At 57.1% G+C, this 26,485-nt stretch overlaps 10 protein-coding genes across 10 annotated transcripts; 4 read left to right on the top strand and 6 right to left on the bottom strand.

The window, feature by feature from the left end:
- Positions 1-909: 909 nt before the first annotated feature.
- Positions 910-4,518, bottom strand: WHR41_01283 (uncharacterized protein). Its single transcript, XM_069369889.1, has 2 exons — positions 1,872-4,518; positions 910-1,772 (listed from the first exon to the last, which is right to left on the bottom strand). The coding sequence occupies exons 1-2, from the start codon at positions 4,460-4,462 to the stop codon at positions 1,034-1,036; spliced, it is 3,330 nt and encodes a 1,109-aa protein (XP_069233252.1). The 5' UTR covers positions 4,463-4,518; the 3' UTR covers positions 910-1,033.
- A 677-nt stretch (positions 4,519-5,195) lies between these two features.
- WHR41_01282 (uncharacterized protein) lies at positions 5,196-6,062 on the bottom strand (the record flags this gene model as incomplete). The annotated part of the gene is made up of 1 exon (XM_069369888.1): positions 5,196-6,062. The coding sequence occupies one exon, from the start codon at positions 6,060-6,062 to the stop codon at positions 5,196-5,198; it is 867 nt and encodes a 288-aa protein (XP_069233253.1).
- A 1,841-nt stretch (positions 6,063-7,903) lies between these two features.
- WHR41_01281 (uncharacterized protein) lies at positions 7,904-8,800 on the top strand (the record flags this gene model as incomplete). The annotated part of the gene is made up of 1 exon (XM_069369887.1): positions 7,904-8,800. The coding sequence occupies one exon, from the start codon at positions 7,904-7,906 to the stop codon at positions 8,798-8,800; it is 897 nt and encodes a 298-aa protein (XP_069233254.1).
- A 530-nt stretch (positions 8,801-9,330) lies between these two features.
- Positions 9,331-11,358, top strand: WHR41_01280 (uncharacterized protein; the record flags this gene model as incomplete). Its single annotated transcript, XM_069369886.1, has 4 exons — positions 9,331-9,803; positions 9,859-10,017; positions 10,077-10,707; positions 10,763-11,358. The coding sequence occupies exons 1-4, from the start codon at positions 9,681-9,683 to the stop codon at positions 11,356-11,358; spliced, it is 1,509 nt and encodes a 502-aa protein (XP_069233255.1). The 5' UTR covers positions 9,331-9,680.
- Positions 11,359-12,197: 839 nt separating this feature from the next.
- Positions 12,198-13,250, top strand: WHR41_01279 (uncharacterized protein; the record flags this gene model as incomplete). Its single annotated transcript, XM_069369885.1, has 1 exon — positions 12,198-13,250. One exon carries the CDS (start codon positions 12,198-12,200, stop codon positions 13,248-13,250), a length of 1,053 nt encoding a protein of 350 aa, XP_069232986.1.
- A 339-nt stretch (positions 13,251-13,589) lies between these two features.
- Positions 13,590-15,232, bottom strand: WHR41_01278 (uncharacterized protein; the record flags this gene model as incomplete). The annotated part of the gene is made up of 3 exons (XM_069369884.1): positions 13,590-14,251; positions 14,304-14,533; positions 14,603-15,232. The coding sequence occupies 3 exons, from the start codon at positions 15,230-15,232 to the stop codon at positions 14,233-14,235; spliced, it is 879 nt and encodes a 292-aa protein (XP_069232985.1). The 3' UTR covers positions 13,590-14,232.
- A 2,293-nt stretch (positions 15,233-17,525) lies between these two features.
- On the bottom strand, positions 17,526-19,610 carry GB-1 (Guanine nucleotide-binding protein subunit beta). Its single transcript, XM_069369883.1, has 5 exons — positions 19,083-19,610; positions 18,292-19,004; positions 18,143-18,232; positions 17,964-18,083; positions 17,526-17,904 (listed from the first exon to the last, which is right to left on the bottom strand). The coding sequence occupies exons 1-5, from the start codon at positions 19,195-19,197 to the stop codon at positions 17,887-17,889; spliced, it is 1,056 nt and encodes a 351-aa protein (XP_069232988.1). The 5' UTR covers positions 19,198-19,610; the 3' UTR covers positions 17,526-17,886.
- A 1,323-nt stretch (positions 19,611-20,933) lies between these two features.
- On the bottom strand, positions 20,934-22,035 carry WHR41_01276 (uncharacterized protein). The gene is made up of 2 exons (XM_069369882.1): positions 21,930-22,035; positions 20,934-21,879 (listed from the first exon to the last, which is right to left on the bottom strand). Exons 1-2 carry the CDS (start codon positions 21,930-21,932, stop codon positions 21,580-21,582), a joined length of 303 nt encoding a protein of 100 aa, XP_069232987.1. The 5' UTR covers positions 21,933-22,035; the 3' UTR covers positions 20,934-21,579.
- A 163-nt stretch (positions 22,036-22,198) lies between these two features.
- On the top strand, positions 22,199-23,166 carry rps-29 (40S ribosomal protein uS14). Its single transcript, XM_069369881.1, has 4 exons — positions 22,199-22,248; positions 22,322-22,448; positions 22,577-22,676; positions 22,756-23,166. The coding sequence occupies exons 2-4, from the start codon at positions 22,387-22,389 to the stop codon at positions 22,762-22,764; spliced, it is 171 nt and encodes a 56-aa protein (XP_069232990.1). The 5' UTR covers positions 22,199-22,248; positions 22,322-22,386; the 3' UTR covers positions 22,765-23,166.
- A 112-nt stretch (positions 23,167-23,278) lies between these two features.
- Positions 23,279-25,286, bottom strand: WHR41_01274 (uncharacterized protein; the record flags this gene model as incomplete). Its single annotated transcript, XM_069369880.1, has 5 exons — positions 24,924-25,286; positions 24,652-24,865; positions 24,036-24,546; positions 23,898-23,983; positions 23,279-23,829 (listed from the first exon to the last, which is right to left on the bottom strand). Exons 1-5 carry the CDS (start codon positions 25,143-25,145, stop codon positions 23,279-23,281), a joined length of 1,584 nt encoding a protein of 527 aa, XP_069232989.1. The 5' UTR covers positions 25,146-25,286.
- Between the last annotated feature and the right edge of the window lie 1,199 nt (positions 25,287-26,485).

Here is a 26,485-nt window from a genome sequence, read left to right as displayed (position 1 = left end):
GTCACGGGAATCCGCGACAAGGGCGCGGCCGGCCACGCTGGGTATCAGGCCAGCACTCTGAGACAGTCGCGTCGCCTGCGCTCGCGTCGCAGGTGGCAGGCCCTCCCTATGACGCAACGAGCCAAACAAATCGTGTCTGAGCCAAGAGGGGCAACGTCGACCACATCGAGCCGCAAGGCATCGTTCGGCGCCGAATGCCTCACGGTAGTTACAAGGATCTTAGTCCCCGGGCGTGGCGCGCGTGCGGATAAGCTTAAGTTGTCTCTGGCGCGGCGAAATTGCACTGCCAACGTCGCCTTCTTTTCGCCCCCTCGCTCTCAGCCGTTGTGCACCGTTTGCTTAAGCCACAGCAAGGTATAAGCTATACAGCCTGCACATCGCGCGCGCCAAGACGTCGCAGTGTCTCTCACCCTTCTCCCTCACGGCCTACTTCTCCTGAACAGAGGACTGCACGGCGAGGCAAGCACGTATAGTTCGTCCGAAGCATTCCGCTCCCTCCCCACTCTGGACGACCATGCTGAGCGAACGGACGTATATGTAGCAACGGCCGCTCAGGACACCGCTCGTGGGAGTCCTCGTGCACGAGGTTACGTTACACATAACTTGCATACGCTTGCGACCTGACTACTGCAGTATGGGCCAGCACACACACCGCCGTACACACTAACTATTCGAAGTACCATCCAACGCCCGTGACGCTCCACCGATAACGCCATGCCCTGCCTGGAACTCCTACCCTGTCTCGAACCCCGTGACCCTTCGCCGACGGCCTGCGTCCCGCTCTGACACAGGAGAGGGAAAAACGAACAACGGTCAAAAACCAGACGTGTATGTCTAAGGTAGGGCCTCCGACGCCCCCGCGATCGCCCTCCACGTAGGCCTTCCGCCTCCCGCGCGCAGCCTGCCCACCCACGATCGGCGCCCTCACCCTCTGGCACGCATCACACCCTCCCCGTCCCGTCAACCACACACCCTCGCCCGCGTCCTCAACCCACACACTCACTCCTCCCCTCCCTCCCAAACCCAACTCCGGTTACCAAAGCGTCGCATCCTTATCAAACCGATCCAGCTCCCTGCCCGCATCCTCGACGTCCTTCTTCGCCTTCATGCGCATGTAGAAGATCGGGCAGTCGCGGCTCGAGCAGATGACCTCGTTGTGCATGCTGCCCTGGCAGCGCTGGCACTGCGTCCACAGGCGCGAGAAGCGCACCTCGAGATCCGCGACCTTGCCCAGCGACCGCGCGTACAGCTCGCCGAACCTAGGCCGGCACTCCGCGCCGACGGCGCCGTGCTTCTCCTCGCCGCTCGTCAGCGGCTTCTTGCACCCCAGGCACGTCTCCGTCTTCTTCGCGAACTTCATCAGCCCGCCCATCGTGGGCGCCGCGACGGCGATCGAGCGCGTGTGCGCGCCCGTCAGCAGACTGGCCGCCTGCTTCTCTCCCAAGATGGGCTCGAAGATCCTCCCCAGCGGCTTCGCGAGCTGGTTGTCGAGGTAGTACTTCGAGTCGATGGGCAGGTTGTTCTCGAGCACGAAGATGGGGTCCTCGGACTTCTCGTAGCCCTTGCTGCCGGCGGCGCCCTTGATCATGACGTAGGCGACGCGGTCGCCGAGGGCGGGCGCTGAGCCGGCGTCGCGCTTGCGCATGCGCTCGGCCAGCTCGACGTGCGCTTGCTTGCCGGCGTAGTCGGTTTTGGTCAGCGCTTTGGTGATGACGAGGTTGGACATGTCGACTTTGTTCTGGAGGAGCTCGGAGATGGTGTCTTTGACGTAGCTGAAGGGGGAGGGGGGTTAGCTTGTGATGTTCTTTGTGGGGCGGAGAGAAGTGAGGTGGTGAAGTGAAGTGAGGTGTTCGTGGTGAGGTGTGACTTACTCCTGTGCGCCCTGGACGTCGCGATCGATAAGCAGCATGCGCAGACTTGTCTCGATAACCGTCTGCACGAGGCGGCAGTTGTCGCGGCGGACAGTCTCGATACCCTTCGTGTCCATCTTGTCGTACTTCTCCGTCTGCGTCCAGTAAAGCCCGGCGTAGCGCTTCTTGTTGATGAGCAAGTACGGGAAGTAGACCTTCTCGAACTCCAGCTTGATGGGCTTGATGAACTTGTCCGATACGTGGATGGCGGCCTCGTTGCCGAGCTCCATGCACTTGGCGAGGTCGTTGGGCCCGAACTTGACCATGACGGAGTCCGTGTCGCCGTAGATGACCTGCGCGTCGTGGCTGTAGCCGTTGGCGATGGTGTAGCGCGCCTCGACCTCCGCCTTCGTCTTCTCGATCATCTGACGGCCGTAGGACGTCGTACTGGAAGCGATGGCCAAGCAGGGCAGCTTACCGACCGTGGCGCCTGTGAGACCGTAGACGGAGTTGGCGGAGATTTTCAGCGCAAGCTGACGGCCGTTCAGAACCGCTTTCCTAAACGCGTCCGTCTCTACGGCGAGCTCTTTCTTCGCACGCTTACGGGCGGACAGCAGCTCTTCGAGAATGACAGTCAGCAGGCCCTTGCGGACTTTCGATGTGGCGAACATATCGCCGTTGGGCGTAACGATGTAATCCTCATCTTTCTTGAACTGCAGCTTTTCGATTGCATTCTTGTTGAGCAGTGTCGTGTAACAGAGATTGTGCGCCTGAATGATACTGGGGTACAGGGATGCGAAATCGAGCGTGGCGATGGGCACGTCGTAGTAACCACGCGTAGGCTCGATGACGGTGGCACCTTCGTACTGGTCGTCGGTGCTGTCGGTGCGCAGGTTGGGGATGACGAGCTGCTCTGTGAGGGCTTTGCGGTAAAGCTGACTCAAGAATTTTACTTGCTGGCCTCGTGAGAGTAGGAAGTTGAAGGGAACGCCTGTGACTCTTGCCATCTCGGTGTAGTTGACCAGACACATCAGCTTGTCCATTAGACGTTGAGGGAGATATGCGTCTTTCAGACAGTACACGGCCAGACGTCGTCTTGATTCTGGCGTGCCGTTGAAGAGCTCAGTGATCATCGTGTGGTGCACGTCTTCTTTCTGCTCGTTCAAGAAGTGAGCGCAGACAGAGTTGAGCGTGTAGCTTCGTAACTGGTGGTCACGCTGGACAAGCTGGAGCAGATCAAGCTGTAAGCGACCGTTGGTGTTGGTCGCTTTCGTATCCCTGTTACCCATCTGCTTGCTGGAGAAGTTGGTCTCTTTCGCTTGCGACTTGACGTTCTTCAGCCTCGTCCAGTAGGGGAACTTAGCCGTCTTCAGGTGCGCCGCTCGATCCAACAGGTAGGGGAAATCGAAGTTCGCAATGTTGTATCCGATGATGACATCCGGGTCCACCTCTTCAACGAAATCTCGCCAGGCCATGAGCATCTTGCTCTCGGCGTCAGCTCCACCGAACTCGAACACTTGAGTGTTGACGATGAGACTGCAGGTATCAAGGCAGAAGACGTTTCTGACGAAAGGCTTGTCTTCACCGTACCGAGTGACCACGTTCGCAATCTGAATGACCGGATCCACGTTCGCTTCAGGGAAGACACCTTTGCGGCCAGCGCATTCGATGTCAAAACTGAGGATTCGGAGGGGCGCCATCTTCTGCCACTCGCCATCGATAGGGTGTGCGATCAGGTCTCTGTAGTGACAGTACGCCTCAATCTGACAGTGCGAGTGTCGGTCTCTTCCAGGAATCATGTGGTACTTTTCAGGGTCGACAGAGACCCACGACATACCAGCGATGTGAGTGTCGACCATGAAACGGAGGACGTACTGGATGGCGTCGAATGTCAAAATACTGTTGTCCGCCGACTTCCATAGTCCCTTGTAGTTTGCGTTGCCCTGCTCAATAGTGGTACGTAGACGGGGGATGAACTTGGGGTCTGTGGTTGTAATCTTGAGGTACGGGCTCTTTTGGTTGCCTTGGAAGCCGTAGATATTCTCCCGCATCACCATCTGCACTGAAAAGATAGCAGGTTGGTGCTGGGCCAATGTCGTCTCCAAGTAGGCTTTGAAGGGCTCGCAATCCTTTTGCGTGAAGCTGACAGGCGCTGCGACGTAAAGGTAGTGCTTGAAATCGGTGACGTGCAGCAATACAGAGTGTCCGCTCTCTGTCACACCGAAGAGCTTCACACTAGCATTACCGCCATGGAATGTGCCTTCCTCAGCATCGATTTGCTGGAAGGTAAGTCGGTCCGTCTTCTCGTTGAAATCGTCCAGGCTCGGGCGAGCCCAGTGCTGGTCCTTCTCCGAGTTCTTCTTCTTGAGTGTGCCAATGTCTTGCGTGAGCTTCTCCAAAACCTCCTCTTCAAACTGACTCTTGGGCTGACTGGACCCAACCAGACCGCCATTGACGTCCCTCCTGGCAGGCTTCTTGAACTTGTTCGCCCCATCCTCCAGCTTCCGTCTCTTCGAAGGCGAAGCCTGCTCGTTGCGGCGGCTGCTTGTGCTGTCTTGCAGAACCCTCTTGGAGGCCTGCGCCGAAGACGACTGAGCGACGAGTCCCGGCATATTTGTATGAGATGAGGAACGGTGGGGGTGTTGTTACATGGACAAACAGTGGTGGACGATTGTCTGGCCTCGGACCTCCACGAAAGCGCGCGTCAGTGTTCAGGCACGTCGTCAACGCGACGACGCGCCGTGGAGCACTTCCGAAATTCGCCCGGGGAGCGAGGGGCTTCGCGTTCGCCCCTCTCCCCGTAGGGATTACAGTATTCTCGATTTCATCGTACCGACATCCTCATCCCCCGTGCAACAGAGTACTCTCCTTGTAACGAGACACCTGATTCTCAGTAGTTCATGACGATGCAAAGGGACGTGGTTTACGGTCTTGGTCGGCTTCAAGGCGAGTTGGTCACCCTTACCTGTGGATTGAACGTGATAAATCAAGTTTCATACCGACGAGGTTCACTGAATTGACTAGCTGAAAATGGTACGCAGTCGGTACGAACATGGAGTAACAAATACTTCATTCTGATAATCATTCCCATGTCGCACCGAGGATGAGAGATTCTCTCCTGCTTACGCCTCGGTATCCCGTTCAAACTGTCCTGGTGCCACGAGCCCTCTCACTCAATACCGGTTGAGCTTTTTCACCGATCATTTTCTGCTCACTCGGGAAAAAAAAAAAAAGAGAAGAAAAAAGGGGGGCTGCCGATTGCAGAACGAATTTACCAGTCTTGCACTTGTCTTCTGTGACGTGCCAATGGCCGCGTCTGGGAAGGCTGCAGAGCACCTCCCATCCTCACTTTCCTTGCTCAGAGAATGCATTGATCTCCTCCGCTGGGATGTGATCAATGACTGGAAGCATAAGCCTCCTGGCGATTGCCAACCGCTCAAGGTCCTTCCTCAGATTCAAGCGAACGTGGCACATGCGGTGGTCACGGTGAGCTTCAAACAAGCGGACTCTTTCCTCGAAGGTCGAATCAACCACCTGGCGAGCTTTGGCGCGATCTTTTGTCGGAAGCTTTATCAAGATGGTCTCGCTTTCAGCAGCCGTGACAGGAGCGTCCTTGCTGCAGATGAACCCGTAGCGTTTCAAATCGTTCGGATCGTGGCTGAAATTGGTCAGAGGAAATCTGCCAGACTTTTTGATGAAAATGCTGATGGAGATGATCAGCGGTGTTGGGTATGCTGCTCTAGCAAGCTGCAGAACGGCCGCCTTCGAGCCTGGCTTGAATATCGAGTTGGCGTTGATGTCCAACTGGTCGTATGTGGCTTGGCACAGATAGTAGTTGCGCTGGTACTCGAAGCTTAAGTTTGAAGGTCGGAGATGACTGGGGACATTGCGCATTACGAATGACCACTTGTTGTTCATCAGGCCCATCTGCGGCGCACTGTCCTGGAAGCTACCATTGGATCTGATGGCGATGGCTGGCGACCCGAATTGCATGCCCATTGCTTCGTTGCGCATTTGCTTGCAGACGTGCAGCGGCACCATGACCTCCCGGAGGCGTCGGCCGCCCACTGGATCTGGAATCCGGGGGAAGAACTTCAGTTTGTAACACTGGTCATTTGAGTCGTAGCCGATGTGTCCTGAGTGGTCGAAAATGGACTTGTATATCCGGAGGCGAACCTCTGCTGGGATCTTTCCTAGAGGAGAGTTGTCCATGTTGCTAAGCGATTTGGTGATCGTCGGTCAATCAGTGGTCGAATGCGACCTCCTCTGCTTGTTGAACGGGAATGTTGCTGGAAAGGATCATGTATGTTGCTTGACTGAACAAGGTTGAAGTGGTTGCTTTCAGCTGTGGTGGTTTGTGTTTTTTGTAGGCAGCAGCTCTGAGTGAAGCGCTCCGTCACTTTCGCTCTTGCGCTTCCCCGGTGTTGCATCGCAGTATTCACTTCGCAAGCGCTACATTCACTGTGTGCCCGTGCATCATTGCACGTGAAAGCCAATCACATCAATCCTCGGACCACTGACTTAGATGTCATGCCATGTAAAGAGCAACTTCACTTGCACAAGCGAAGCCTTGCCACTGAGTTGGGATGCCTGTACACCTAAGCCTAATTAAGTCGCGCTGAAAGACCTTCTCACTGAGGAACGTCAAATCACGTACACAGTGCCCATACCGGACGACGTCTATTCGTTCAGTCTGGTCTGTCCAATGGTGCGGGTGACCTAGTACGATAAGTCCATTCAAGCCTCAATGCCTTAAATGGACCTCTTCTTGATTCAGTGGCAGGTACGATGACCTAGCATGGCGGACGCGATCTCTTCTTGAAACCAGATGTCATCGAGTAAATCAGCCCATTGTTGGTGGTACGCGAATCACGTAATGAGAGGAGGGACCACTATTCTAGCTATCAAGATGTTGGTCACACGAAAGGCGCGATACCACCAGACCGGTTGCTTTATGCTGTTGATGCTATCATCATTTACGAACTAACATGTTGTTGTCCTTGCAAGGAGCCAACTGGCCTTGTAGATGAAGTCGCCCAGCTCGACGTTGACGGGCAAAGCGAGGGGTCGCAAAGGCCTGTCAGGACAGCAGTTTCACGCCACAAACCGTGCTGACGTTTTGTTATACGTCAATATTTTATGGTGTGTCAATAATCTGAAATTCCAACAACCACTTGTATTGGCGAATGTGCGATCGCTCACAGATCAAGCGGAGCCTGGGTCACCCCAACCCTAACCCTATCAAACCCGACCACCAGAATCGACATCTCGCATCGCCGAGAATCTACGGTTGAAGACTGTTTTCCGACGGACTTTCAGGACTCGAACACTTACATCACGAACATATCTCGCCAAAAGCCTGTCTCGTCAGCCTCCATTTACATGGATTCGCGTTATCACAATGGCGCTTTGAGGGACGAGTCATGATATTTTGGGTGGATCCAAGTGCGAGCCTGCTCGCAAAGGACCAGAGTTGCCAACCGCGTATAGGAATCCGACCCTCTAGTACAGCACCCATGCACGTGAAAGGGTCTCATGGAGCTGGAGCGCTCAAATAGTAATCACTCACAGTGCTGGAAGCCCAGTTGAGTAACCCGGACATCTGATACCTTGCCACATTCGAGCGCTCTCCGCACTACTCCGTGAGCTAAGGACGGGCGGGCCAACCCTGCATGTCGATCCCGGCAAAGGCTCGTAGGTTTGTTGGGTGCAAAAATGACAAAGACGCCGGCAGTCATCCGAACCATTCGCATGAGCCATCTGATGGCCCTGCGAGCATCGCAAATGTTTCAGGTGGTCACACGTCGGGTAAGCTCCCAACCGGGTGATCCCCATCACGAGCGAAAATACGCCGACACGTGACCCAGCTGGCTTTAAGGATAAGGAAGAAGGGACCCTGACCCACTTTCGCCCGATAACCCCCAGCTTTTTAAGGACCCCTAATCCACCTGCAGGACCCTTGCAGCCTTGCAGGAACGATAATAAAGCACCAACGCGTCCACCTGGAGGGGTACAGAGATACTGCTCCGTCACATTGAAGCGTATTCACAACCATGGCCATCACCAAAGCAGTTCCTGACCAGATCCAAATGGACGCAGAAAGGAGGACACACACAAAGCCCGCCATGGCAAAGCGACGCACAATCCGGCGGAGTCAACGAACGCCCCCCCACGCTCCCAACGCCCCGGAGCACTCACCTCTCATGCGACTTCCCGGCGAGTTGCGCAACATGATCCTCGCTATGGTATTGACCCATGACGATGGTGTCCATGTCAACCGGGACTATGGCTGGGCCCGCCGACACTTCGACACCACGTTATCGCAAGCTCTCGATCCCATGCTTACATGTAAGCAACTCTTCCGCGAAACAAGGACTCTGTTCTTCCGGCTCAATGAGATCAACGTGCACGTCGACCTCAACAACAAGTCGAAGATGCAACTGATCACCAAATTGCTGAGCGAGGTCCCGTCGGCGCTGTGCTCGAGCTCAAGTCGTGTCATCCTGTGGCCAAGCGATAGCACCTACGCGGCACATGAACCGGGCCGTCGATACGTCAATGCCTGGGATGCAGAGCGAATGATTCGTCTTCAGGAGCTCGCGCAGGCGATCCGGCCCTTCCAATTATTCCTCGGATTCCAGATCAGCCACCATCGATGGGCCGGACGTGATAGGCACATCTGCAAACGGGATGCTCCCGTGTCCGGAGACGACTGCGGCTTCATCAAACTCATTCTTCCAATAGGCGATCGTGCAGCGGCGTCGAAGATCGTAGACGACATTTACCACGGGAAGATAAACGCACTTTCATGGCATCGCCATCACCGAATGTGCACAGTGCGAATAGAGCTGGACAAGATCTTCGAGGGCCTGGAGGATGCCCACCGATTGATGTTGGAAATCCTCGGTCGGGTGTATAGAGAGCCAGAAGAAATCACGCAGCCCGTCTGAAGATGTTCTGGCCCAGCGGGACGGAATTGGGACCTGCAATCAATCGCTAGTTTACTTCTTAGAAGGCATAGACGCTTGGCAGTGCAGATGATATACAGCGAAAGTTAGACAAGCCTTCCATGACATGGCTCACGCCTTCGCGTACCCCGGTATCGATTATGGTTCATCGGCGTACGTACTCTTTCCAGCCGCACGCGTCATGCCGGTGACAGTCCTTCGATTTGAGGCCTACATGTAGCGACAAAGCACAGCATCCTATACGACGCCTGGCAAGTGTATTTCAAGACTATCACTGTGGCGTAATCTGGGACCTTGATGGTGTACACTCAGCGGACGAATTCTGGCGTCGTGCTGCAGAAACGAACCCCTCCCCGCCACCCCAGCTCGCCCAGCTGCCAAATTCCAGCGTTCCTGTTTATCACCTTCCCATTGAGGCATCGCGACTCCACACCGTTGCCGAGGCTGCGCAAGACAGCGACTCGCGCCTCTTCGACAACCTGCAACGTGAAATTGCAACCATTCGCCTTGGCCAAGCTTCGCCCCCGCTGCCCAGCAAATGGGAGGAGGCGCATTACCCCGTCCATACTATACCAAGACGCGCCCAGCAACACCGACGTTGTGAGGCTTCAGGAATGAAGCGATAAGATTCTTGGCCGGCCTCCGGCCGTGTCTGGGATAGGCAGGTATCCGTGTCGGTGCCTTGGGACTCGCATTGTGCTGCGGCCACCGCAGCGTCGCGTGAGCGATAACGTGGCGGATGGGCGAGCGCACAAGGCGACCAAGTAGCCATGTACTCGCGGAGATATAAACCAAGGCTCCCGGCCGTTGGGTTGGACGTCGCACCACTTGTCTCGCAGCAGCTGGAATTGTACAAGCAAAGATGAAGTGGTCTTCGATCTCCGCCGCCGCCGCGGCTCTTCTGCCTCTGGCCTCTGGCGCCGCCTTCTCGTCTGAGGAGTATGCCTCGGGTGAGGTTATGCAGTTCATGATGGAGGCGAAGGAGGTATGTACCAACAATTCGTGGGGTAATTAGGTGACAGTGCTGACAGAAGAAATAGGCTTCTTGGGCAAAGCAGCGCGCCCTCGGCAACCACGACAGCAAGAAGTGGAACGGCTTCACCAAGAAGAGGCACGACAAGGACGTTGTCAAGTGCAGGAACGGTGTGGCTGAGGCCGTCAAGGGCGACGCCAACCAGACCTACAAGTGCAAGGACATTGTAAGTCGCCACGTCGCACATGGTAGAAACTGAACATCAATGGGCTAACATCAAGCCAGGATCTTTATGACTTCAAGACTCACGCCGAGCTTGGTGATGCCGTCGGCGAGGGCAGTGGCAGCTGGGGTTGGACACACAAGCAGAGTGGCAGAGAATTTGTTGCCATTGGCCAGACCTACGGTGCTGCCTTCGCTGAGGTCACCAAGAAGGGTCAGCTCGAATACCTTGGTCGTCTGCCTGCCAACAATGACTCCGTCATTTGGCGTGAGATCAAGAAGGTCGGAGACACTCTGATTGTCGGATCTGAGGGTGCCGGCCACGGCATCCAATTCTTCGACATGAAGAAGCTGCTCAAGCTGAGCCCGAGGAACCCTAAGACCTTCGACATCAGGGCTGATGTTGGCTGGATGAACCTCACCGATGGTATTCCCGGCCGCTCCCACAACGTTGTTGCCAACGAGGAGCTCGGCTACGCTGTTGCCGTTGGCTGCGGTGGCCGCGCCGGCCGCAACGACACCTGTGCTGGTGGTCCCATCTTCATCAACATGAAGGACCCCTACAAGCCCTTCCAGACTGGCTGCGCGCCTCAGGATGGCTACACCCATGATGCTCAGTGCATTGTCTACCGTGGCCCGGACAAGAAGTACTTCGGCCGTGACATCTGCTACGGCTACAACGAGGACACCCTGAGTAAGTCGAGTCATTGACGAGCTTGCAGTCTGCATATTGCTAACACCAAACGTAGCCATCTACGACGTGACCAACAAGAACGGCCCCAACGCCGGCAAGATCATCTCCCGCACTCCCTACAAGGGCGCCAGCTACACCCACCAGGGCTGGGTCCTCGACCCCAACTGGCAGACCCACCTCGTCATGGATGACGAGCTTGACGAGGGCGAGATTGACCCCGCGCGCACCGCCGCCGACTCTCCCGCCAAAGACGGCTTCCCCGTGACCTACATCTGGGACATCACCAGCCTCGAGGCGCCCAAGAACACCGGCTACTACAAGTCCTCCACCCGCTCCGTCGACCACAACCAGTTCGTGCATGACGGCCTCGCCTACCAGTCCAACTACCAGGCCGGCCTGCGCATCCTCGACGTCAGCTCCATCCCCAAGAACCCCGACGGCAGCAAGGTCGAGGAGATCGCGTACTTCGACGTCTTCCCTCAGGACGACTCTGTTCCCGGCGGCGGCTCAGCTGTTTGGGACTCTGGCACTTGGAGCCACTTCACTTTCCCTAGCGGCTACACTGTCATCAACACCATTGACCGTGGTGCGTTCGTTGTCAAGCCTAAGTTTGGCAGGGGCAAGGGCAAGTACTGGGGCAAGATGTACTAGATCGTTTGGAGTGAAGAGGGATTTGAACGCCTGTAGGGTACCTTCACACTCATAAAAGCAAGGTCAATGCAATGAGAATACTGCCTCCGCGTTGGAATCTTGTTCCTCCGCTCACTTCCAATTTCAACGAATGAGTAAACGTCGAGATGACTTGAAAGCCGCAGTCGAGCGCTGTGGTGGCGCAGCTGGGGCCAATGCGCGTCCACGACGCCGAACCTTGGAAGCAGGTGTCGACCTCACCCCTTGTCTACTCGGTAGAGCGCCTCAGTGTCAGGTCATTTTCTTGTTCCCACGCGAAGTCCACGATTTATTGACTCTTATAACAAGCCTCCTATTACCTTCGATGATTGTCACGTCCCGTGCAGCGAGGATCTGATGCCATGCCTCTGACGCATGTTGCGGCTGAAGCATCAAGCCACGCCGTTTCGCCTTGCAGGTCGCCTGCGATGCATGGCGCCTGCTGCCACAGCCTCGTTGTTGAGGCTGCTGTGCAGTGGTAAGATATCTACCTGATGGCTCCATCGGCGCCATCTGATCCTTTCATCCTTTAGCCACACGACCTCTCGCGCACGTGGAGTGTCTAGCGGCGGAATTACACTACGATAGCTCTACTTAGAACATTTCTCCCGGCTACTGTGATGGTCTACATCGCTGCAGCGAATGGTCACACATTCTCAAGACCAAACTGTACCCTTCCGCCAGAGGAACTCTACCACTTCGTCTCCGCGCCAAACGTCCGAGGCACGTTGGACATCCTCTGGACATGCTTGGCCACCATCATCGCATGTACATACACCGTACTCCACCTCAACGTTCCGGAGCAGCGAGATGGTAGAGACATGGACCGCGGCTGGAAAGGAGATCTGAAATGGTGGCGGAAGGGCATCTGGCCCAGTCTCAAATGGACAGTGACAACCGTCCTGGCTCCCGAATACTACGCGACCATAGCCATCGGCCAGTTCCTGGAAGCGCGAGAAACCCTCACCAAGCTCCGGAAACTACCAGACGATCGCCATCCGCCGTACGGATGGACGCTGACGCACGCGTTCTTCGTGCAGATGGGCGGTTTCGCGATGAAAATGAAGCAGCACTCTGAAACAAGCAGCAGCAGCTCGGACGAAGAGGAACGGCACGGCAGCCTCGTATTCCTCTCCGCAGACCAATTGCGCACCTCCCTCCTATCCTCAACCCACCACGTCGTCGTGCCCTCCCTCCCCACCGAAACCGAGATCCAAGACCGCTCGAAAAGCGACCTCTTCGCCAGAGTCCTCGTCGTCCTGCAAGTCGCCTTTTTCTGCCTCAACTGCCTGACGCGCGCAATCCGCCACCTGCCCCTGATCCTCCTCGAGCTCGGCACGCTGGGCTTCGCAGCCTGCACCTTCCTAACCTACATCATCCTGTTCAAGAAGCCCCGCTCCGTCGCGCACCCGATCGTCCTCGCCGACCTGAACGCCGGCTCCCACCGCGACTTCGACCTCGGCGCCGGCGCGCTCGACACCGAGCGCACGCACAACAACCACGTGCCCGTGCTCGAGCGCGAGGTCTGCGGCGTCGAGCTCAACGCGATCGCGATGGGCGTGCTGGCCGTCCTGCTGGGCGCGGTCCACGTCGCGGGCTGGGACTTCGCGTTCCCGACGGCCGCCGACAGGTGGGCGTGGCGGGCGTGCGCGGTGGCGTCGACGGTCGCGATCCCGGCGCTGCTGGTGGGCGTGGGAGTGCTGGATGCGACGAGGCTTGCGGGCCATTGGGCGACTTGGTTGTTGTATGCGGGTTTGGGGGCGTATTGTGTTATGAGGGTGGTGTTGATTGCGGAGATGGTGAGGTGTTTGTTCTATTTGCCGGCGGCGGCGTATACGACTACGTGGGCGGCGAATATACCGCATGTTGGGTGATGCTGTTGTTCTTGTAGTGTGTGTAAGACAGCAGCTTGATGGTCTAGATTGATGACGATAGATAGTTGGGATCCACGTCAAGCCGGCCAACTTCATTTCCCGCAATCCTGTAAACTGTATCGTCTGTTTAACGCTTGTCCAAAGAATGACTCAAACAATTTTCAATGTCAATTCATTTGACAATATTACCTGTCAGCTGATCAACACATCATCGAGTGACTGACTGACTGGCTGACTGACTGAATGATGCCTTAGTTGTTTGTTTAATTGATTGATTGGTAAATTGGTAAATTGGTAGATTGGTAGATTGGTAGATTGGTAGATTGGTAAATTGGTAGATTGGTAGATTGGTTGATTGATTGATTGATTGATTGAACCATCGAGCAGAGCAGCCTAGACGTCGTGACCTTAGCTCTAGCACCTACAGTGAAAATTTGATAGATTCTTCGCAAAGCAATCGAGCAAACCCTCAAAACACCGACCTGAAATCGACTGATCTCGACATTGACGCAGGAAACGACACAAAGCCGAAGCTGTCAGCTCATTTGATTACATTAGCGCGTCTGCCATCACGGCGTAACTCGAAATGTCGTCTATAGGATATGATATATATATAGCGAGAGCCCTGCGTGCCTCTGCCACCGGACTCGAGCAGCCGTCGATTAGATGACCGGAGTGCCTGGGGCGGCCATCTTGTGTGAGAAGACATGCTGCCGTATCGTGCTGCTCTGAGCAATGATGTTGAGCTTTTTGGCTGGCTGGACGGCCATTGGCGCTGCAGAGGCGCAGGCCACGCCCGGATCTCGGTGGTTCGACCATTAGGGCCGTGGCAGCTGGGGCCGTTGAGCAGTCTGCGATGAGGGCAAGCGGCGTTCGCGGGCGTTCTTGCCTGGAGTGGGGGATCTGTTAACGACGATAACCCGCGTGGTCTTTCGTCGGGAGGATATCATTTGATGATCATGAAAGCCGGCAGCGACCGCTTCTATGACAGGATCTGGTGCCTGGTCGAGAATAGTCAGCAACGTAGCGGCATTGACCGGGTACTCAACATACCTCTTCATCACCGTCTCCAGCGTAAGGGAGCTGAGATCCGCATCGTCCGGCATCTCCTCCATGATCGGCACCAAGCCAGCGAACTTATCGCCATTACGGTACGCGATCATCGCAGGCACGCCCGCGGGCTCCATCTCAGCGTCCTGGAAGTGCAAACGCACAAACCGCACGCTCCCATGCTTCTTCGCCAGCGTGCGTACGCAGTCCTCGATCATCTGGCTGACGCCGGACTGGAACCTCCAAGTCAGCATATCAATCCAACCTCCAAATCCACCACCACTCCCAAATCAAAAACTCACCATATCATCGTAAATGTACACCACAACCACCGTCCCCGCCGGGCTCTTCTCCACCGCATCCAAATACCCCTCCCCATCAACCGTCGTCAACCCCCCATACGCCCTCCTGCTCCTCCCCGAATTGTGCAAGCTACTCTCGTACCCGCCGCCGCTCTGCAGCTCCTTCAGCCTGCCCTGCCGCCACTTCGCCATGAAGCCGTCCTCGGCCTCCTCGTCGACCAGATCCTCGTCCTCGTCCAGCTTCTCCAGCCCCCTCGGGTCCTGCGTCCAGTGCCTCTGCGGCTCTTCCGCCGCCGGCGCCTGCGACGGGGGAACCAGGCTGCGCAGGCTCGTGCGGTGGTTGCGCTGCGAGTCGCGGAAGTGCTGGGCGTCGGAGATGACGCCCTTGGGGCCTGTGTTGGCGCCGTAGCGCGTGCGCGGGATGACGTGGCGCGCGGAGCTGGTGCTGGCGCGGGGAGGGGCCTCGTTGTCGAAGGTGGTGGTGGTGGGCGTGCGGGCGGCGTCGGACTCGTCGTCGTCGGAGAGGTTGAGGAAGGAGCGGGCGTCGGAGTCGGCGTCTTCGGGGTGAGCGGTGCGGCGCTCTTTGTCGCGCATGAGCTCGTTGAACTCGTCTTGGGCGGCGGTGGCCATTGTGGTTGTTGGTTGGTTGGTGGTGGGGTTGGTGGTGGTGGATGGGTGTGTTTGGTGGGCGGGGAGGGAGGGAGGGAGGGGTTGTGCCTGGTTTGGCGGGGTGGGTGGTTATGTAGAGTCGCTAAGAGGAAGGTTATAGCCTTTCGCGAGGGACGTAGCGGTGAATGCGGCCTCACGGGCGGGCACGTGGAGGATGTAGAGTCGGTGGGAGAGGAAGAGACAGGGAAAGAGGCGATGCGAGAGTCAAATGCAGATCTGCAGGCCCGCGAAGCGAATGTACAGTAGTACAAGGTTTCAGAAGAAGAGAGGGCTCGCCGGGGGCGGCCACCAAGCACCTGGGTATGGCATTATAATTACCACCGCGACTCCTCCTCCGCCGCCCTCCCCTCTCCACTGCGCCATACCAGCGGGCAGGCTAAGGCTCGGCCAGGAGGTGCCTTGGTGCGCCAGGAACGCTGGATCGGGCAAAAGTCACATGTGCGACAGGAGCGCAGCCTCCGTGTGTCGTGTCGTGTCGTGCCCGCCGGCCAACGCTCCCTCGCCGTGGCATTGATAATAACACGGCATCTCTCGCGGTGCTGCTCACCACGTGCGAAAGCGCCCATCGCATCGCCACAGCCCTCTGCGATGCTTCGGCGCGGTCGCTCGCACTTGCGCAGGCGGCCCCTCCGCCCACGACGTCGTGCGTTTCAGCTTGCGCGCGTGCGCCGCCCGGCCAGACGCACGGCCAAGGGTGAAGCCATGCAGGTACCGGCCCGCCCACCGCGCCCGCCCGACTCGCTGCTCGTCCGCGCCATGAGTAGCGTCAACATGCGGTGACGGGCTTGACTTCGACTGCCATGGACGGGCGCGGTACATGCGGCACGGTAGTGGCGAAAGCGTGTCGTGGGCTGGCCGGCGAGAGAAAAATTTATCGATCGCTTGCGGCAGGTCGGTGCTGGTGTGCTAATGGTATGACACTCATGAACTAGCTAGATCGAATTGCATTGACTTGCATCGCTTGCGTGTATCGTCCACGAGGCATGCATGCACGCAGCTACATACGAGGTCCACTGTAGCTCGACATAAGATCGACCCTCCAAGGGCCACAACACGTCGTCCACTCCATTATAGATCAAGACGAATGTCCGCGTAGCCTCAAAAATCACAACCAAGTCACCGCCTCACATCATCCCACCCACCCCCTCACAACCACGACAAAGTGAAGTGAAGCCTACAGTTCCACGCACCAAAAACCTCTTTCGCTCCACGGCCCAAACCCGCACAAGCCCACACGAAACACCAGATCCGACAGACAGCCTTACCGCCAAACTACACCTTCGTCCCGCGCGAACGGCTCAGATCGCCACGCCCGCGCCTCCACGACAGGCAAGGCCAAAGCATCAATAGAAAACTAGAAAGTCAAGTCGAACACTCTGAAACCCGATCCCGCGATCCGAATCGAATCGCAAACGCTGATCTCAAACCTGAAGGCGAAACCACATCGATGTTTCACACACACACACACACAGTACCTAGTCACAGACACGGACAGAGACACCCGAATCTCACTCGTCCCAGACGGCCCAGAAAAGTCAAAAAAGGTCAAAAGGACAAACGGGTTACTTTATTAGCACACGCCTTCTTTCCACTGAGACTCACATCACACACACACTCACTCACAACCAGGGCCAGGAGCAGAACCAGCCGTCCGCCCAGTAATAGTAATAATGGTAAAGTCAAGACCAGACCAGACCAGACCAAGAACGCAAGGAGAACTGAGGGAGGACGGCGTCACGCGAGAGTCCCATCGACAGAAAGGAGACCCCTCGGAGGGAGAACGGAGCGAACGGAGCGAACGGAGTGAGAAAGAGAGAAAAAAAAAAGGAAAAGGGAGAAAAAACGTCCTAAATGTAACACAGCTTTCAAGTAGTAGAGCGACCTCGAAGAAAAAACAAAGGGGGTGGGTGGGTTTCTGAACTGATTGGAAACCATTGCCGCCCCCTCCCCCCTTCCACGTTCCCGCCAGTAATTCTCCCACAATGCTCGCCCGGGCAACGGAAAACCCCCGAAAGCACACACAAAAAAACAGGTAGTGGAAGGGGGGGAGGCGAGCCCGTTTTCGGTCCCGAGAGAGGTATAAAAGGGAAGAAGAAGAGAAAGGTAGACCAGGGGAGGAAAAGGAAAAGGGTGGTGGTGTCAAGAGGGTAGCAAAGTTTTTTTCGCGCGATCTTTTTTGCTTCGGTGCTTTCCGTGCGAGGCCAGAGAGGGAGGAAACGAGCGATTAGAGGAGCGTTAAATTCCGTTTGCCTTGTCTTGCTTTGATTTGGTTTTCTTTTTTTTTTTTTTTTGGTTGTGTTGTGCTCCTGGGGTTGCTCGGGAACCTTCTCCGCCTTCGAGTACTCGCTTGATGTTCTTTTTGTGCCTCGACTCGCGGAAAGCATGATTGCGCGCTTTTTGAGTAGAAGGGAAAAGGCGCCGAGACCGTCCGTGAGGGGCAGGTTGTCTCAAAGCGCCGCATCGTACATGTAGTGGGTGTGAAATAATCGCTTCTGTGTCGCTTCCGGAGCTGTATGGAGGGCCGGGGGTTTCGTGGCGGAGATGTCGCGCCATTCGCCTCGGGATTCGGGCGTCGGGTATCTCTAAGCATCGTTTGTGCTGGGTCATTTCGCTGATTATGCCCAGATGCGGAGCTGGATGAATGTTAGCCGCAGTGTCCAGAAGTACGTCATGAGACCAGTAAATTACTTACCATCGAGTCCCAAGATCCCGTGCATAATGAGAGGGCGTCGTTGGAGACACCCAAGCAGCTGACACGGTTGTCGTGTCCCTGCAGGGTGCCAACACGCTCGCCACGGAGAACATCCCAGACCTGTAGTTGCTGGTTAGCACTGTTTCCCTGATGTTGTCTTCGCTCGTGGTAACACATACCTTGCACTCGAAATCGTCGTAACCGGCGAAGAGCAGGCGACCAGACACGGAGAAAGCCACGGAGGTGATACCGCAGACAGGTTCGGGAATCTGGTGGATTGGTCAGCATTGACGCTCGCCCGTATTGTATCACACTTCAGATAACTTACGGCGTAGCTCTGGAGTTCGCGGTCGGCACGGATATCGAAGAGTCTGCAAGACGCATCGTCCGAGCCTGTGCCAAAAGCGTTTCCGTTAGGGAAGAACTGGATGGCGTTGATGTCAGAGTCGTGAGCCGCGAATGTCTGGCTGCACTTCTGCTGACGGATGTCCCACAGCTTGGCGAAAGCGTCGCAGGCACCGGAAACGAATTGGTTGTTGTCGAGAGGGTTGATGCTCAAGCTCATGACGTCGCCAAGGTGGTCGGCGAACTCTGTGATCTTCTGGCCGGTCTCAATGTCCCACAGCACGCAAGTCATGTCGCCGGAAGAGGTGAGGATGCGGCGGTCGTTAATGAAGCGGCAGCAAGAGAGGTAGCCCGAGTGCCCACTAAGCTCTCGTGCCACCCTGGTGGGGCCTTCCCGCGCGCTGAGGTTGTAGATGGAGCAGATGTTGTCGAGACCACCGCAGGCGACGTAGTTGCCGCTCGGCGAGTAGGCGCAAGTCATGACCCATGACGAGCGCAGGGGAATCGCGTGGACCTTGTTGGTGGTGTAGGCGTCCCAGATGATGAGCTTGCCGTCCTGCGAGGCTGAGACGAGGTGCCTTCTGTCCGTCGACCAGTGCATCGCGTAGATCTTCGCAAGATGGCCCTTGAGCGTCCTCTTGGTCCTCATGCCCAGGCGGGGCAGAGCCTCTGTCCTTTGGCGCGCGACATCGCGGACTGCAATCACATGTTAGCTGTTTGCCCTCACCGTCACTCCGAGCGAGCCGCTCGGGCGAGACAGATGCTCGAACTCACGTGTGGTGTCGGCAAGCTCGTCCTTCTTGCGCTTTATCCTGTCCTTCAGTGCCTCCGCGTCCCGGCGGGCAATCTGGATCTTCTGCTGGATCGACTCTGCGTTTGCGTCCGCCATTGCTGCGCGCGGTGCCAACGGCGTCAATGGCCGTCGCAGCCCCTGGAGTGATGCTGGTCGGAGGAAGGGAGGCTAGGGCCGGCGGGAGTGAGGCAGGCCAGCGAGCGGACACGCCAATGCAGGCAGCTCGAGGTCGTCGTGCGGACGAAGGCCGGAAGGGGAGGGTGATGGGGTCGAATGGCACTCCTGCGGCGAGGCCGGGCGCGGAAGCTTCCGACGATCCCTGGGCAGGCGTGTGTGCTGCGACGGGGGGCCGGCGCGCGTGACGACGGCGGCGGCGAGGCGACGAGGGCGACGGCGAGGGAGGCGGCAGGAGAGCAGCGCGTCGCAGGAGGCTGCAGGCCCGGCGGTGGACTCGGGGGCGGGATGCGGCGGCGGTGGGAGGAGGATGCGGCGCGGTGGTGGTGTTGGGGGTTGAAGGGTGCGCGCAGTGAAGACGGTCGGTCGGACAGCTCCAGCGGGCAGCGGTGGTGGCAGGTCGCCCGTGGACCAAGCCGACGGGAGCGGACGCTAGGCGCGGACGGGCTAAGGCCGAGATTAGCGCACGGGCCAGCCGCGCTGCGAGCCTGCGGGCGGCGCAACGCGCGCAAACGCCTGCCAAAACCTTGCGCCGCATTGCGCGAGCGAGGAGGAGCCGACGGGCGGTTGGTGAGGGTATCAAGCATCGTCGTGAGGCAGCTGCTGGCACGCCCCCACTGCACCTCAGCACTCCCCTCCCGCGCGCATGCACGCCTCAGGCTCGCCGCGCCCCGAGTCAGGCCGGGCTCGTGGATCGGCGCTGCGCGAGCCGGCCGAAGCCAAACTTCTCCTGCCCTCCGCCGCGGCGAGTCAGGCCCCGCCCTCCCTCCCTCCCTCCCTCCTCGCAGGCTCGCACACACCTGCGCTCTGCGCTCCCACGCGCGCCAGGCCACAATTTGCCCGGCGCAGCCTCTGCCTGCCTGTTTTCTTGCCTGCCCTCGCCTCTCCTGTCTCTCTCCCGCCCTCTGCCCGCGCCTTGCACCGCCGCTTCGGCGGGGCCTGAGGGCTCCTACGCGCAATAGCGCCAGCGGACCAGCTCCCCAATGCGCCGCCCGTCCAGAGCCTTCGCCGCCCGCACTCGTCAGGCATGCGCTCGGGGAAACCATCTCCACACTGCCAATCTGCAAGGCACACCCTGCGCCGCCGGGCGACAGCCTTTTGCTCAGCGCCCCGACTGCCGCCCTCCCTACTCTAGCACTCGCCCTGTCCGCCTGCCGGTGCGTTCTGGAATCTCTGCCTCAGTCATCCACTCGGCGGGTGGGCACGTTCGTCGGAAAGCTCTGTACGGATTTACGGCACCTACCTATCTAGTCGCCTCTGTGCTTCGATAGTTCCTGAACCCTTGCCGCCCACAGGAGTCAGGGGAGCTGGGCCGCCTGCACGATTGCGCTTGTGCATCCGTCTGTACTACATCATGCTGTGAGGCGCCCGGCCGAGCCACCTCGTCAAACAATGTTCAGTCTAAAGGTCGGACGCGAACGTCCAGACTTTCTTGCGCAAGAAGTAAGCTTCGCGGAGTTCAGTCCTCGATATTGAGCTCCAATCGGTAGGACTGTTAAACGCGTCTTCAGTGCTCTACAGAACCACGGGCTTGGGCATCAAATCAGCCTGCTTGGGAAACCTTAATTACTGCCTTTTGATAGGACCCTTGAGACTTGGTCCGACGTCGGTCGATAGTGAAGGAAGGCCTAATGCGCGGTACAGACAAGTCGCGAAACTCTGATTGTAAATTCATGCATACAATTCTTCTGAGTTGCGTCTTCTGATATTCTTATGACCGAAGGCCTCTCGCTCGCTTCATTCAACACAATGCTCGGTAGGTCTGTACAAGAGCTTGGCAGGGGCAATGTATAACGCGTCGCTTCTCCATATTACTACTGCGTGCCCTATGCTGCTTACGTGCTCTTTGCCAACCCTCCTGACCTCTCCAAGCCCGGACAGCGTAATGACCTCGTCATCGTATACCGACTGTGCTCCTCGCCGTGTGCACGCGGACAGTCAAATACAGTCTGTTGCTTCGCGACACACCCTCTTCAAACTTGGGTTTAGGGAGGATTCATTCGAAAGCAAACACTCGAGCTTTTCTTAAGCCTCGAAATGCTTTCAGGAAACAGTGCGAATGCATGCCTTCTCCCATCGTCCGTCCCGATCTCCACCGAGTCGACATCGTAGGTGAAATATCCATGCATCAGGGATCATTTCGGCTCGACACGCCTCTGAATGGACGTGGCTTCCTGCCGTCTTTCAATCGATAACTCCGGCCGCAGTGAGTAGCGGATGTTGTAATTCCACAAGCCCGAGCCGCAATGCAATGCCATCGTATAGCGTCGCAGTCTGCACAGCTCGCAGCTCCGAACCACACCCTCATCTCAGCGCCTTCCGCGGCCTCGCATCCTTGCCCCCCTTCGGCGGCGCAGCGCTCATCAACTGCTCCAGGCCCAGGTCCCTCCAGGCCGGCTCTTTCACTTTCTGCGTCGCGCGCTGGATGCCGAACGCCGCGTGCTGGTCGGGCACGATGTCGTCTTCGTCGTCGGGGTTGATAGGCTGGTGCTGGGGCGCGACGTAGATTTCTTCCGCTGGGAGCTTCAGACGGGAGAAGTCTTCGAGGAGGTCGGCGTGGTGCGACTGATGGAGGTGGAGGAAGGTGAGGGAGGAGTCGCGGGACTGGAGTGGGGGTTAGCGGGGTATTGTAAAAGTCGCTTGAAATCCCATACCATGTTGACAGATCCTTGAGCGATTTCGACAGAATGAAGATATTTGTGTACGCGATCGTCGACCTCACGCGCCCACAATCGATACGCCTCTCACAACGGCCTGCCGCCCAAGATGTCAGCGATAAACACCTTTCCACAAAAGCTCTAGCCCCAAGACCGCCAGCGCGGCCACACCCGCGTGCACGAGCCACCCTCACTCGCAGAGCCCAGCGCGGTATCAGCAAGTTCTTGGCACTTGCGAAATTAGCCCCAGTTGGTGAATCTTCGCGCGCACTCGCAGCAGACGACCTTACCGCCCAGCGACGACATCGACGACAAGGTACGCCCGCAAAATTCCGCCAAACCCTCAGCCGGACCGCTCGAATATTAACAGCAGTTTTTTTTTTCTGCAGCTTCAGATCCCCGCCCGACGAAGCACCTCTCAACCCAACCCCCCCACGACAAATCAACCGCCAATATGTCGCACGAGTCTGTCTGGTACTCGCGCCCGCGCACCTACGGCAAGGGCAGCCGCGAATGGTGCGTACACCCCGAGTTGGAGGAATGGCAGGAAAGATGAGGCGGAATCAACGTGCTGGGAGAGGAATGAAGAAAGTGTGGGAAATCAGTCAAGAACGGAGGAGCTAACGTGGAATCTCTCTCTACAGCCGCGTCTGCACCCACAAGGCCGGTCTCGTCCGCAAGTACGGCCTGAACATCTGCCGTCAGTGCTTCCGTGAGAAGGCCACCGACATTGGCTTCCACAAGGTCAGTCGCATCGCATCCGCCGCCGCGGCGGGGTCGAACCCGCACCCGCAAGAACATCCAGGGACTAACATCCAAACAGCACCGTTAAATGTTTCCGACGCGGGCGATGATGGAGCGAAGAATCAGGTGGATGGAGCAACGAGAAGAGGGTCAGCTGGGCATGTTTCCGGCGTTTGGCGGGCGGACATGCGAACATGTCACTTCATCATGTTTGGTAGAATGAGGCCTCAAAACCATTCCACCTGTTTTCTGTCACGAGACTCCATTAGGTTTCCTGGATATCTTTGTCGACCGTCACCCCTCGTCACACGACCATCACACGCCGTATGGAAATGAGCATTGTCCTCTCACGATCCGGTCAATGACACCCAAACTACGATTCGTCTCGTCTAGGGACATTGTCATTCTCCCGCTCTTCACACTAGACGAGATCTCTGAACAGTCAACTCAGCATGAGCCTGACCAAAATTTGAGCGTGTTACGTTACGAATCATTCTCTACCCATCAGCCTCTGCAATGCCGCCGGAAAACACACATCGTAATCATAACCCCCCCTCCAAGCCCACAAACGCCCTCTAACGCTCAGCCGCCGCCCAACCCCATCACATTGTGTACCTAAAATGCGGATTCTCCAAATCCGTCGCATCCCCCTCCGCCAGCTCCCTCCCCAGCCTCTCCTGCTCCTCCTTCCCCACCCCGCTCTCCTCCGCCTTCTTCTCCCTCCTCCCATTCATCCAAACATAATACCCCTTCCAGGCACAAATCAGCACAAACTCCAACCCCAGCGCGACGCCCGCGCCAATCGTGCCCGGCACGTACGCCGGCGCATCCGCCGATTTGAAAATCTGGCTGCCCGCCATGTTCCCCACGCAGTAGCCCAGGAACGTGGCGGACGAGATGACGGTTTTCTTCGTGCGGCCGGCGACGTTGCTGGGGATCAGCGTCCAGGCGAGGAAGAGCGCGAGCACGTAGGGGACCGTGATGAGGTAGAGGCCCCACTTCGTCCACTTCGTGCCCGGGCTGTTGGGCAGCATGGAGAGGGCGATGAGGCCGACGAAGGGCGGGATGACGGACGCGGCCATTATGGGCAGGCGCCGGTTGGGGACGCGCCGCGTGTAGAGGCCTACGGCGAGGAAGAGGAGGAGGGAGACGACTGGGGTGGGGTGGTGGTTAGTTTGATGGGATGGGGGATACTGGGGAGTCGCTTGGATGGGGACGAACCTGAGCGCGGGATGTCGACGAGGAGGACTTGCAGGCGCGTGAAGCCGAAGGAGGTGTACATGATGTTACCGAAGGTGGTGATGCCACTGGGAGACGTTAGCGGAGGGTCGTGGCACGACGAGAAGCACGCGAAGTTACCCGTTTGGCACGGAAGACAGGAACGCGTTGACCATGCTGAACCACAGCTGCGGATCTCTGAAGGCCTCTGCCACTTGCGCCCATTTCCACTGCTTGCCCGTGACGTCTCGGCCTACTTTGTTCCTGAGGATACGAGCAGCGGCCATGCGCTTCTCATCCTTGTTCAGCCAGAGGACCTCAGCCGGGCTTCCCAGGAGGGCGAAGCAGATCAGGGCCAAGACCACAGTGCAAGAGCCCAAGAACATAGAAATAGATCTCCAGGGCGCCAGCCCGCCGTGTTTCTCAGCGTGGGAACCGATGCCGTACATCACGAGCGAGGCGATGATGCCGAAGCCGGCGTTGGCTGATTGCCAGAAGAGTGAGCGGGAAGAGTGCTCGTCTGTTCGGTACCAGGAGCCCACGACGAGTACGAAGCCTGGTGAGATTGTGCACTCGAAGAAACCTTGCAGACCGCGGATGGCCATGAGGTGGGACCAGTTCTGCGCGGCACCGACGCAGAAGACACAGACACCTGCGAAGTTGAACGTTAGTGTCATTTTCTGACTAAACGGACAGCACAGCATTCCGTTGTGTCGATTGACACGATGTTGGCGCAGCAAAAGAGAGGCCATCTTACCCCAGAGTAACATATAAATCGACAACGATTTTCCAAGCGACCAACGCTGCAGCAGAAAGTTGGAGGGGAATTCGCCAGTGAGGTAGGTCAGGTAAAATATTGTCGTGAGCCAGGAATACTGCTGCCCAACGAGATTCGTGTCGTCTCTCAAGCCGAAGATGGCTTGTGTGCCCAGAGAGGTCTTGTCCGTTTGTTGTACGCCATAGCAGAACCACTGTTTGTCGTTAGCCTGGAATAATACTGGTATAAGGGTTCCGGGAGCATGGCCGTACCATCAAAGGAAGCAGGTAACGATCGACCTTGCGAAGTAGTTTCTTATATTGCTCCTCGGTGTAGTCAGACTCCTTGATAACGTCTCCATTGATTTCAATGACAACTCCCTCTTCCGAAGATGAGTCCCGTTTCTCTGACACGAACTGTTGCTCCTTGCCGGCGACCGGGGGCATGATAGTCTTCTCCGACGCAATCGACACTGGGTCCGGGTTGGAAGCCATAGCAGCAAAGGCAGCGAAAGCTCACCTCAGCAACTCTTGCACAAGAGTACGAAAGATACGCAAATCGATGATCTTTTGAATGCGAAACAGCTGCAACCTACCTTCACTTGATCAGATAGGCCGTTGATAGGGCCACGCTCGCCAAGTAGTCTGCATATCACAGTCGTGTCGGCAATGCAGTATAACTTCGACGGCAATTGGATTGGCTATCCGGAGAAACGCCAGATGGTATTCTAACTGCCCTTTACAGTAAGCACGTATGCAGAGTGCAGAGCTGGATGACATCTGCATGCTCCATGAGGGGCAAGAGTGAGGAGAAACGGAGGAGGCCCAGCACCTGTTATCATGCACACTATGATAAGCAGGCCTATCCCAACGCTGGGCACTTGGCTCCCTTGCCCGACACCACATTGCGAGAGGGCATTGGCGGGTCGGCACAAATGTCGCCGTCGTCTTCGTGGATACGTGGGCCGATATCTATACAGCTCCTGTTCTTTGCTTGTCCGCTGATACGATGTCCGCGTTTCAGTATGGCCGAAGGTGGGCGAGTACGGCTGGGGGATGCAGCTCCCGTCCTTGTGATCCGCAGTCACAAGAAACGCACCCAAGTGAAAATCAAAGATTGCAAGTATATTGTGGAGACCAATCTTGCGATGCTGATTGTCCTGGAAGGCGACATGTCAGATTCAGAGGACGCGCTTCGAGTGCATTGTTATTGGGCATAAGGACTGGAGCCGGACGTGTGCAATAATAGATGCCTAGATGACTGCCTCAGGTCGAGGGTCCCTAATGTACGCAGGCGTGCTCTTGTGTGCATCTGCGCTGAGACATTCATGTCTCAATGCAAGACATCCAGATAAACTTTGACCAGGCCACTTCGTCTGAAGAATCCAGTCTCATAACGACTCTGACTTGAAGAGAAACAGCTGTGGTCCCGAAATTTGAATATTCGGGCTGTCTGAATGCGTTCTCACCATTAGCAGAAGACCAAGAAATTCACAGTCCTGCTGGTCATTGGCAACGGCAGACATTGACCCATAAGCACTCTCATGCCGTGGGATTCTGTCACTCAATCATCCGGCGGCTCGCCATCAAACCTCTCCACCCCATCTGGAATCTCTACCACCGCCTCCGCCACCCAAATATGCACCGCTCCCGCCACCATCTCCCTACTCAAACCCCGCAAACACCCTCCCTTCACACTAACACTTTCAAGGCCATCCCTCGCATGCACAAGCCTCGAACCACAGACATCACAGAAATAGCACCGCATTGTCCTTCCCGACAGCGCCGGCCGAGACCACATTCGTAGGGAATCGGCGTTGGGAGTTTCGATGGAG

The sequence above is a fragment of the Cladosporium halotolerans genome, assembly GCF_011745625.1.
Source record: "Cladosporium halotolerans strain TM138-S3 chromosome Unknown Sca3, whole genome shotgun sequence".
NCBI lineage: Eukaryota > Fungi > Ascomycota > Dothideomycetes > Cladosporiales > Cladosporiaceae > Cladosporium > Cladosporium halotolerans.
The sequence above is the reverse complement of the archived record's forward strand: the minus strand, read 5'-3'. Positions and strand labels throughout refer to the sequence as shown.